We start from the raw sequence: 12542 nt of genomic DNA, 5'->3' as shown, positions 1-12542 counted from the left end.
TGAACCGAATTAGATTTGTATATCACTACACATAGCGAACATTCCCGCTTTTGTTTCCCGCTTTAGTTTCTCTCCTTTTACCTTCCTTCTTTTCTGGACTCTCCTGTCTCGCTCTCTGTATTTGTATTTTCTTTCTTGATGTCTTATGTATTCCTTTAAGCTCTAAGTCGCTTTTGTATTTTTTTTTTAACTTGTGTTGTGTTTTTATTTTAACTTGTTTCATTACTTACTAGTTTCTTACTCCTGTTCCACTGCATCTAACTTCCTTTGCTGGTTTCGTTTTTCCTTCTTCAATTTTCTGGTTGCTTTTTACTGTTTTTTTATTTTCTTTTCACCCCACCTACTATCGAGTGCTGACTGTTTCCCTCGCTATATCTATCTATCTTTAGTTATATTCTTACCGTACTTTATTTTATCCATACACAAACTCATACAGTCAGTACCGCGTGCACGCACTTTTCGCAATCACTCTCACTCTGTTTTGTTTTCTTCTCTCGCTCGTTCACTCTGTCGCACACTTTCCTTTTCCTTATGAGTAAATGTATATATATATATTTATATAGATTTGATTCACACACACGCTCCTTCACTTGATAAAGCACTTAATTTTCTTAATGTTTCTCCAACGTTTTCCTTTCAATTTCCATTGCCATTTTGGCTCTCGCCTTTCGCTTTTGTTTCTAGTTCCCGAAAACACCCTATCCTGTCGCTCTTTCTTTTTGTTGTTTTGTCGTTTCGTCCCCATTTGCTTCTTATGATTTCGGCAAACATGAACTACGACATTTGTTTTCCCATCCCCCATTTCTGTTGAGGATTGCGGGGATTTGGAGACGATTTGTGTCTATTGGTTTGACAAAAAAAGGGAGTGGTGATGGTAGTGGGAGGTTGGTTTCGCTCACCGTTTCTTGCACCGTAATTAGACGCGGAACTCGATGTAGTGCGGGTCGGTCAGGAAGATACTGTTGTCGCTGGTGATGAACTCCAGGTGCGAGCCGCTGGACGAGGACGCCGTCTCCATCGCCTCGAAGCCGAGCCCTTCCATGGCGGGCGTACTGAGCATGCCGTCCAGGATGGGCAGGCTGTCGTCCGTTTTGCTGTTGTAGTCCATGTTGCAGTCCAGCACGACCGACCCGGAAGCGAACCCGTCCACCGGCGACGGCTGACAGTTGGCGAACACCGAAGCTGGCGATCCGACCAGGCACTGCTGTTGCATCAGGTGCTGCTCGACCTGCTGCTGTTGCTGCTGGTGATGTTGCTGATGGCCCTGGGGGAGCTGTCGGAGGCTGCTGGCGTGCAGGGGCTGCTGGTTGGTCGAGTACTGGAACGGCTGCAGGAGCTGGTGGCATTGCTGGCCGTTGGTGATTTCGTTAAAGCTCGCCAGTGTACCATGCTGTTGCTGCTGCTGCTGGTGGTGCTGACTGTGTTGCTGCACCTGCATCTGTTGCTGCTGCTGTTGCTGTTGGGCTGATTGCTGCTGCTGCTGTTGCTGACTCTGGTCGGTTAGCGTAAAGTGCCCATTGTATGACGTCATCTCGTCAAAGCAGGACGTTGCAGCACCGGCTCCGTTGGACACCCCAGTCGAAACACCCAGATCCAGTGATTCATCTATTCGGTTAATACCGGACACCGCGTCAAGGCAGCTATCCCCATCGAGGATGCCCCCGAATCGGTCACTCTGGCAGTCGTCGTCATCGTAGTACTTTTCCGACTTCACGCAATCTCCATCGGTGTCCGAGTAGCAGATGGACTGCTGAGGGGACAGTTGATGCTGCTGCTGGCACTCGAACAGCTTGTCCTCGGAGGTGAGTTGGTGGTGCTGCTGCTGCTGGAGGTTATTGTTGTTGATCTGAAGACTGTTGTTGTTATTGTTGTTGTGATTGCTTTGAGGGTGATGGGTCTGGTGTTGCGGGAGCGGACTGTTGCAGGTCGCGGACACATGCCCGAGCCGAATGCCGTCATTCGGGCTGCTGGTGGAGGTGGTGTTGTTGCTATTGTTACTGGCGGCCGAGCCGTCGGTCAGCCCGCCGGCACCGTTCGCGAACAGGAACGCCTTTCCGTCGTGGTCGAAGTCCTTGCTGTCGTCCACCTCGAACATGTGCAGCTCGGTGAAGATGGGCGTACCGTCGGAGAAGGCCCCGAACGGGGGTTCGGGTGAGATCAGCGAGTTTTCGTCGTACAGCGTGGCACTCTCGGGCGAGTTGGGCAGCAGCTTCGGGGTGGCCAGCGAGTAGCAGTCCGGCTGAGCGGCCAGCGTCGTCACCGTGGCGGCCGTTGCGACCGCCGCCATCGTCGGCTGGCCAACCTCGTGGATGATGACCTGCTTCTTGGACTTCAGGTTCGTCGTGCCGGTGTAGCTGCCTCCCTTGGAGACCTTCCCGCTGGCGGTTCGGTTGCGCTTGGTGGACGCTCCGCCCGTCGCCGACTTACCGGTCGGGGTGGCCGCCGCCAGGGGCGACTGCGAGGACAGGGACGATGCGGACGACGAGGACGATGAGGATGAGGATCCGCAGCTATCCCGCGACGAGGCCGACTCGGGCGACCCGGTGCAGGCGGAGGAGGACGACGCGGGCGAAGGCGAACCCGATCCGGCTGCGACGGTCTTGTGAGACGTTCCCTTTACCTGCTTCTTCTTTGGACGGTACTTGTAGTTCGGATACTCGCGCGTGTGTAGCTGACGCAAGCGTTCCGCCTCGTCGATGAACGGCTGCCGTTCGGCCGCGCTCAGCATCTTCCAGCGCTGACCAAGGTTCTTGGAGATGACCGCGTTGTGCATGTCGGGCGTCACCTCGCAGATCTTGCGCCGCTCGATCTGGCTCCACACCATGAACGGGTTCATCGGCCGCTTGATGTGTCCGGGACTGTGTTTTTTCGTCTGCGAAAAGGCGAGAAATTGTGACGAAAAAAAATTTCGTAAGTACACGATATAAATATTTAAATATCTATTAAAAACTAAATATGATTATTCAGTGAACAATAAAAATTAAACTGGATTATTAAAACCGTTAACAAGGAATATTATTAAATGTAGTGACGATTCAGGATAGAAAGCTCAATTAAATGATCCTTTTTCTAATAACTCAACTGTTTGTCTTGCTCAAAACAATCGTTTTTAAACATATAACCGGTGAACCTTTTGATTTAAAATGAATCTGAACTCCACCTGCACAAATGATCCCTTTTCTACCTAGACAAGTTCGGACACATTTTCCACCACGCACTTCGCGGAAATGAAAAACTCTTTCAACTGTCAACTCTTAACCGGGACAGCGGTACCATAAAACAAAAACTGCGAAAAGCAGTAGACGAAGGATACTCCCCCTTTCCCACAGCTTCAATTTGCCGAAACGTTGCCGTCCTCAAGTATTGCGCGGATGTTATTTCCCGACGAATGGGACCGCGCCGACGAAATAAAATCGTTTGATGTCTCACCATGCACGCTTCCTCGGTGTGAGTTTTCCCATTTTGCGAGAGGGAAGGAGTTGTGATTTTGTGATCCTCTTATTGTGTCGTTAGTCCTCACAGCGCAAGTGTCCTCTGTGGGGGCTTAATTTCGGGTAGGAAAAATAAATAAATCCCCAGCCGTGCCCGGGAGGTTCATTTTTAATTCAACCATAAGCTTTCGCACAGGCTGCACAACTTTTATCATCTGCGTCACGGCACGGAGCAGCTCACTTTATAATTTACTCAACTACACGTGCGCGCTACGGCCGGTCGGAGGGAAGCTGTTAGCCTAATGAAATTATATGCACAACCAACCGGGCAGGACCACGCTTGATTGACATTTATAGCCGCGCCACAGCATCATCCAGCTAAGCGGAAAAACGACTAAAAACACACACACACACACACGAAGTAAAATAGCCAACGGCTAACTTTTTACTGGCACCATCCTACCACGAGGGCAATCTTTAAACTGCCAACCCCTTTTTTCCCGCTTGTTTTTACTGCTCCCACTTTTCGCCGTTCGCCGGGAAAAACAGCGAGCGGGAAAGTCAGCAACGACGGCTCGGCTGACCGTTATCCTTGCGGTTGTTCTATTTTTTGTCGCGCCCGAAACCTATGTGCCGCCATCATGCGTGTAATTTTATTATGTTCAACATGAAGCCGTTTCGCCCTCCGGCCGGTTTCGGCGCCGGACGAATATTAACCCGTTGTGTTTTGCCGAAGTATTTCTTTAGCGGTTTTTGTAGCTTGGGATGTTGTGAAAACCTCAAAACGCCAATCCAGGACACACTCTGGTCCGGGGGTTTGTCCGGTTGGTCGGTTGAAACAACAACCACAGGATGAAAATTCAACGGCAGCTACGACAGTTATAAATTATACTTTATAATAGCGCGGAACTCTTTTTTAACTTGATCTCTCGTTTATTCTAGCGATCCCGAAAAATGGCTTCCCTCGAAACTGCCCTCTGCGGGTTGATTCGACCGAAGGCAATGGATGCTCGGGCCTGGTTCGTGTCGACAGTTTTAAGCACTGTCGCAAAAATGGAGGAAGTTTTACATCCTTTACATCTTTCATCAACCACATGGCATGGAGGAAAAATCACAATCGAGGGTGTAAACACGTCCAGGTCCTTTGGGAAATATTTTTTCTAAGTAGACACCAGCCCTAGACGGAAGGAAATCAATAACGGTCATCCGTCATGTTTCCGTACGAAAATTGAAATGTCGCTGCTTGCAGGAAGCCACACACTTCTCGTCTCAATTTCTATTGACATCTGTAGAATCTGCCCACCCTCCCCGTCACTAATGTATTCCGCACGCTTGTGCCGGTCTGCGGAGGAGAAAAATCGTCGCTTATGAAAAGGTTACGGGCGAAACGTATTATCGCCTTCCATTTCCGCCTATCGGAGGGTGGCCGGTGGTAGAAGAACCGTTCTACGCGAGTCGCGCCAACCACGGTGCACATTAGTGTCACCGTCACTCCACGCCACCCGTTCACTTTCTCTCCCTCTCCTTCCCCCGGAGCCGTGTCCACCCCAGCCGACGTGTGGTGCACTTATAAAAATGCATAAATCGTCAACCGTAATCGCGGCACGCTAAGCATCCGCGGCCGCGAAATCGACATCGCGAATGCGTAAGTGTGTGCGCGTTCGCGGCTCGCTAGGAAACTAGGAAGTTGTGCACCCGCCCGGCGGCCCGGGTTTGCCAGCCCCAGAACCGCCGTGCGAATCGATCTGTATGCCTGACTCGATCGGCGTTGAAAAATAAAATAAAATTAAAAGCCAGTTGGGGTAAGCAAGGGGGTGGGGGGGGGGGGGGGGTGAGACGGCTAGCCCGACCGAAGAACGTGGTACGTGAGTGTCCTTCGAATGCCCGTATAAGTCGAGACTTGTTTTATATCCCATCCAACCCCGTTGGTTGAGAAGACGGCAGCTTCAAGCTTCAGATGACCGGCGAGACTTAGTACACAGGCCGGTCCCTTCGGTCCGTTCGCTCGAAGCCTAACCGCATGGATCGAGTCAAGCTCCCTTTTTGGGACATTGCCACTTACCTGACCTAGGCCTTGTGGTTATACTGATTCGAACAACAGTGCGCTGAACGATTCTCGATACAGCCCAGAATGAAGCGTTTCGGCTTGTTTTGAATTTTATTTCTCTCAGAGAAAAGATCTAGAAATATTTCAAACTTAAACCTTAAAACTATGGCATTTGTTACAAATATGTTATCAGTATTTGTACTTTGCAAACATAACTTGGAATATCAAAAAATTTAACTGTTAAATGAGCTACTCTAAGAAAATAAATAAATCCACTATTAAATATTTCTACTTCTTTCTTAGATATCGTTTGGAAAGAGAACTAAGTATTAATGACTAAGTAAAAACTCTATAAAACGATTTTCATATGCTTCAGGATGGCCAGTTTGCTTTCACAGACTTATCATATTTTTCGCTAATAGATAAGCTAGCCTTTTAATCGATAAGAAGCATTTTTTCGGAAGTTTAGTTGAAAGAAAACCCTGCACTCCGGAAAATCAATAGTAGCTTAAAAAGTTTTTAAATCAATTTCCTTCTACCCGCACCGGAGAAGAACCCTCTACTTCCGGAGAAATGTTTTTTTCCCCTCTTCTTTCTTCAATACATGCCCTTTTTATTCTAGCTAAATTTTATTCATTATTCAAACCGCTCCGTTGATTTAGAAATAATTGGATCCTTTTTGTGTGCCACTTTTTGAGACGCGGCTACTTTTTCCTACTTTTTTAAATTCATTAACATCCTCCGCGGAAAACTTCCTTCACGTATTGTGTTCCCAGCGTGGAGAGCGAGAGTAATGTTGGCGTTTTTTTTTTGTTCTTTGCTTTGCTTTTGGAATTTATACGAGAAGGAATCTTCCACATCCTTTTGGGGAGTTTGGTGGAAACTTTGGTTCTTTTGTAGGGTTTTTTTTCCTTTTATGGTTTTTAAGTCCGACATACGCGAAGGGAAACGCGGTTTCGGAGGGATCCAAACATGGGGGTAAAACTGACCACTAATCAATTAAAAAATTTCGTCCTTTTTGCCCTTACTGTCCGGTCCTTCCCCATCGCTGCCTACCGCTCTCGACCCAAGCCCTCGCGAAGAAGGAAAACCAATTGCGGAACCACTCCACGAGAGGCGGAAACGAGCTAAACGAAGTTTTCTGACACTTGTTTCGATTTTATTTCTTCCGTGATTCTTTTTTTTTCCCAATGATTATCGGGAGTCCCTTTTTTCCTCGGTCCCTTTTTCCCGGGTAGTCCCGCTTTCGGAAAGTAATTGAAAACTTTGTACCGACCTGTTTGCTTTGTTAATTGACTGGTCTCGGTGACATTTTTTTTTTTTGTGCTCGCGTCGCCTCTTTTTTACCAAGCATTCTCGCTCGATCCACCCACTCGTATAAGTGTAATAAAATGATTTTCCAAAGTCCAACATTGCGCCAGAGTGGGGTCCCTTCACCACTCGAAAAACGTCCGTTTAATTGATTGCCAAAGCCAAACAACAGTGCGCCAGTCGTAAAACAGTTTCCTCCAGTCCGGAATCACTTGTGGCAGGGCCCGAAAAAAACATCCAAAAAGAAAAACCCCTCAACAACCGAAAGCCAATCGGTAGAAAAAATCAAACCAATCCTCAAGAAAGAGAAAAAAAAACAAACGTACTGAGAAAACCCAATCCAACTTATAAGGGGGCTACATTACAAAGTAAAATTTCCGTAAAACGATTTTCCTCGTTCTGGAGGCGTTTTGTAGGTTTTTTTTTGTTGTTGTTGTTGATTTTATGGTCTCTCCTCCGGTCCGGTCGGTTTGTGTCTTGCGTTCGCAGACGCAAGTGTCAAGCAGAACAGAACAAACAGCCTCAGCCGTCCGCCGCTAAAGGTCATAAAATGGCCAACAAGTGCGTTAATACCGCTCCCTGGCCCTACATGCACACACACTGCTGTGGCATATATATATTCATGAACCATTTTTTTCCGTATTCGAATGTGGCCCCTGCCGTCTGACCCGTCCGTTCCGTGAGGGTTTCCACGATCGAACGGTTTTGGGGTTTTTCAGCGACAAAAAGCCCTTCGCTTCTTCGCGACCCGTGGAAAACCCAACCAAGAAACGCTCTCCTCCAGATGGGCCTTCTTTGGCCCTTCGCGTTGGTAGCATACAGTCTTTTATGTTTTGTGCTTCGTTCGTTTCGTGCCTCCTACCCTTTCCCGTTTGTGGTAGCGAAGGGCAATAAATAATAAAGATTATGCACTGATTATGATTTCCACATGGGCAAATATTGATGGAACCCGCTGGCAGCGGGTCTGAGATGTGTCTAGTGAGTGGAGAAGAAGAATCCCGGGTACCTCGTAATCAACCAGTGGAAATGGGCGTACTGTTACAAGGGAAGGCACATAAAACCAGACCATTTGGGGGGGTGCACAAGCAGTCAAAAACGGTTGAAACAAGACAATTTGTTACCGGGAGGATAATCTCATCGGGTTCGCTGGAAGCCGATGGTCGTAAACTTGGAAAAAGAGTTATTATTGAAGACGATCCCCGTAGGGTTGGGTGGCTTTACGTGGGTTTCATTAAGCTTTTTCGGTGGCGGCCGTGGATATCAATTTAATAACTTCATTATTCGAAGGGCGATCGCATACACGGTGCGGCTACAAAAATAATCCACGGAAAAACGGAACAACCATTCCTCTTAACTAGGTTCCATATTCATAAACTTTTATTTACTTTAGCAAACGAATTGATAGATCGCATTTTTCATCTTAAATCCTGATTTTAAACCTCACTTGATCACGAGAAAATGATCGTATGCATCCCATATCCCAAGCCTTACGTTCAAGTTGGTGCATTTTCTTCGGAATTTTACTGCATCTTTCAATTTACGAAACTTGTTATCTACCCGTATTATTTTCTTACAGCCACTCCTCCACAACCACCAACGGGCAAAAACTTGTCCCACCGGTCGATCCCTTCTTGTCCCGCGATCAACTCTTGTAGGGCAATCACCAGCATATTCCCTTCGCCGCACCATGATGATGTTGATTATTGTTATTAAATAGAAAATAATTGCAAATAATTATATAATGACCGCTAGTTACTCCGTTGTCCCCGCAGCCTGCATTTCTTGCCTCTTACGTCTCTCTTAGTGTCTGATAAAGGCATCTGAAAAACTGCGAATCACAAGTTTTGTTATGAATCTCTCCAGCCCTAACTTGCCAATCTCCCGTAACTTCAACTCGTACTTTTGTTCTTAAATCCATCAAGCATCAAGAATACCGTTTGTGGAGTTTTGTCGGTTGGTTGGCCGGTGGACCGACCCCCGCAAACCAATCGATCACCCTCAAAGTAAGTAAAATTTGCTGTTTTTCCCTTCGCGGAATGAGTCTTTTCTCGCTGACCCGAAGAAACTTTTCGTCGCATATTCCAACGGCACACGAACGAAGGGCACGATAAGAATCACGGATTTGGTCCAGAAAAAAGAAAACTTTTTTCCCGCGTTAGGGTTGGGGATGGGTTGAAAGTTTTTTCACCCATTTTCCCGGACCACGGACGGTCATCACAATCGATCATCGTTAGGCGCAATTAGAGGCGACCTGAAAAGTGGTGTGTTTGATAATGGGTCAGTTCCGCTACCTTTCTCGACATTTTGTAGGATGTTTATAATTTTATTTCCTTCTTCACACATAGTTTCGGTAGCTGTGGTTTTTTTTTCTTAAGGAAGTTACTATCATCAAAAAGCAAAGTCACGGTCGATGCCACCTTTAATAAATATGAAACAAGTTTGTTCAAACATCCCTAAGGCAAAAGAACTAGGTATTTTACTTGTTGGAAATAATGTTGCAGCCATAACCCTTTCCAATTTACCGACGCCGAGATGGGTCCGCGCACCAAGTGATTACATTTTTCCGACTGACAAATTAAATAAGAACGAATTAAACATCTTCCATTTCACGGTTCCCTTGAAGCATCGTGGCCCCTAATGTCTTCAAGGAACATCCTCGTGCGCGGCCCCGGCTCGAACTTCGGTCTGACAACCGAAAGCCGAAATTAATTAATTTACGACCCAAGCAGCGAAATCAATCAAACTTAAAGGAACTGTGTAGCGACCGTAGTGTCGTCGGCCGTGTGTTTGTGTGATTTTATCTCGAGAGAAAACTATACCGTTGGAGTGATAAAAATCCAGGAAAAGTCCATCCTCGGTCTGGTGACAGAGCCGTTGAAGAGGACGACTCGTTTGTTGAGAGTCCGGAAAATAGCGGTGGCGTTGCGGACAGGTTGATGAAACGTAGCGTTGATTGTATCGCTTCTAAAATTATCATCGGTTCGCGGGCGCATTTGGTGCACCCCGAAACGGTTCCATTTACTTGGTGGAAATAAATGGAAAATTACCCAACCGGCCGCCATTACGGATGGGTAGCGATTTTTAGTTTCTTTCGTCATGCGGCCCCTCGGACGGGCTTAAGCTTCCCTGTTGGACGTCACTGTTGGAAAACGGGAACACGTGAAGACCATTAAAAAATCATGAAGGCTTGAATGAAAAACGGTTTGCCCAAGATGAATGTTTGGACAATTTTCCTGGACGATACAATAAAAAAAAAACGAACCACCCCAAACGGATGTGGCGTTTTACTTGCGAAGGAATGAAAATCACATAATTTGACATTTATCATAATAAAAGACGAAGAATGCTTCAATGGTGCTGGTATGTGCCATTTTGTTGTGAGTTTTTTTTTGCTCCATCTGCTGAACTGGAGGGTGTCTTGTTCGCAAGCCCCGAAACGCTAGGGTTAAAAGTAGTGGCTTGTTTTTTCACTTGGCTGACCTCATTCTCCCTTTTACGACTTTAAGTTGTCATCGGTCGGGAGTTATGTTTTTTTCCGTTCGTTTCATGTTCTTTTGCCTAATTCTTCAACATTGATTCACCGATGAGGAAAGATGGAAAACGCCCAGCATCAACCGGAGAGCACAATCTGGGCCTTTCCCGTTTTTTTTCTTCTGTTTGTCCACGGTGTCCCGCTTACTACCGCATGTGGATTAGCGTCTTAATGATGTGATTATGGTCGTAAAACATGTGGTAAAATTTACGACCGTAACATTCAGAACCCAAAGCAGCACGCACTCGCACAGGACAGGGCGCGGGCAGGGGATGGGGTATCGGGGGCCGAAAAAATGAACGCAACGAAAAACGAAATCCAACCATCGATGCAGCTCGTGGCCGGTAGCCCGGCGATGTTTGGAGTTGAAAAATGGTGGCGACATTGGTGGAGAAGACACCGTTGATCCGCGTTCGTCGTTCGAGAAGTGGTTCGAATTTCCATTTGGCTTCTCCGGTGGGGTTGTTAATTATATCGAAAAATATGACGCATGCCGCCCGCTGGTCCGCTAGCTTGGAAAATTCGACCAGGGAGCCCGGAGATAATTTTTTTCCTATTCGTGGCAATTAGAACAGTTGGAGCAAAGGTAAAGAGCAGCTCGTAAAAACAGTATCCCGCAGCACGCCGGCGTGGCAAGGTTGTGGCCGCACCGACTTTAGATCATTGTGGGGTGACTTTAGAATCCTGGCGTCGTTTCAAACAATCGAGATCCTAATTGAAATTTATTACGGCCTTCGGTTAATTTGAAGCTGTGTCGACTGAGTTCAGAAATAGAGAGAACACGTGCCCTATGATGGCTTTTTAATGATCAACAGTGAGTTCATTTCGGAGACTTATGTGAGCGTGTGTGTCTTGCGCTTGATCATATATTTTCTCGATCGAAAAAACTAACAACCATTTATAAAAAAAGAGCACTACGAGGAACGCATTTTTCTAGCAAACACTTTTCATGCGATCCCATTCGATAAGACAATATTGGAGAAAATTAGTTTACCACCATTTTATTGCCGTCTTTCAACATATCACAACGTGGCACCCGACAACAAAAAAGGATACCCTCGCTTCCGTCGTCAAAGGAAACACATCCACTGGGCTTGCATTACACCACCGTTCGAGCAACGCGACCATAAATCTATTTCCCATTCGCGCCAGTCAACATCGGCGGCCTATTAATAATGCTCCTAATTGTCCATTAAGGGCGCCTCGCCGTTTGTGCTCCGGCTCCTGAAGTCTGAAAGAAACCGAAGGAAGCGCACGCAGGAAGACAGGCGTGATGATCATAACGCAAGTCAACCGTCCCCCGACACCCCCCCAAAGGACTTCCGATGGAGATGATAATACCGGAAGTAAGAAGGGAAGAGCTACAAAATAAAAAAAGAAACTCGGTCCAACTAAGGGACTGCTTGCCACAAAGGGGAGCAAGGATAGCACACATTGTAGGCATTTTATTTCCACCACCAGCTAGAGAGCCTTACTGGCCTTACAGGTTTGCTCAGCGTATTCCCGGTGACCGTGGAAAACCCGGTCGTGATTGGCATAATTAGTGTGAAACATGCGAGGGCATAAATTCGACTTTTACGATCATACGTCAAAAAGGGTTCCGTTGTTCGATATAAATAGAACCCCGGGCGCTTGCGTTGACTTTTGTGCTTGTACGGCGCGACCCAGTACGGATGAAAAACAACTGGGAAGATTGCACATTGTTTAACGTATTTGGTAGTGAAAAATCTTATATTACTGATGATTACGCTGAAGTCAATTGAAAAGAGCAGATAATCACCTAAGAACCGTACGATGGTAAAACATGTGCGGCTTGTCTGAGGTACTTTGAACGAATTGAAGAAATCAGCTGGGCGAAACATAATATGAACCAATTTTCTTCTCCACTATCGAACAACAATGGCTACAATGGCTTCCCATGTTTTGACTAAATTTGTATGATCGTCAGAATGCCCTTCCGACGGTTCTGAAGTCACGCAACTTTTATGCTAAATTAAAAATTCACCTAAACCATGACGTTTGTGTTCTTCATTGTTCGCTTGTTTTCTAACATCGGGTCAAGTGAGAGACACGCAAGAATGTAGAATCCGGATTTTATAGCTGTCTCTGGAAAAGAACAGAGAAGTCTGCAGGTAAGGAATTGGCCATTTTCAAATTATTTATTCGCTTTGGTGGAGATTCAAGTACATCATACATCATAGTTTAAAAAAATGGGCACCAC

General features: G+C 46.5%; 1 protein-coding gene across 1 annotated transcript in view; it reads right to left on the bottom strand.

Moving 5' to 3' along the window:
• Positions 1-916: 916 nt before the first annotated feature.
• LOC131294141 (putative mediator of RNA polymerase II transcription subunit 26) overlaps positions 917-12542 on the bottom strand; it is a 105872-nt gene continuing 94246 nt past the window's right edge. The window contains exon 2 of the mRNA XM_058322186.1: positions 917-2872. Within this exon, the coding sequence (XP_058178169.1) occupies positions 917-2872 (1956 nt within the window). The remainder of the gene's footprint in view (positions 2873-12542) is intronic.

This window comes from Anopheles ziemanni, chromosome 2, assembly GCF_943734765.1.
Source record: "Anopheles ziemanni chromosome 2, idAnoZiCoDA_A2_x.2, whole genome shotgun sequence".
Lineage (NCBI taxonomy): Eukaryota > Metazoa > Arthropoda > Insecta > Diptera > Culicidae > Anopheles > Anopheles ziemanni.
The sequence above is the reverse complement of the archived record's forward strand: the minus strand, read 5'-3'. Positions and strand labels throughout refer to the sequence as shown.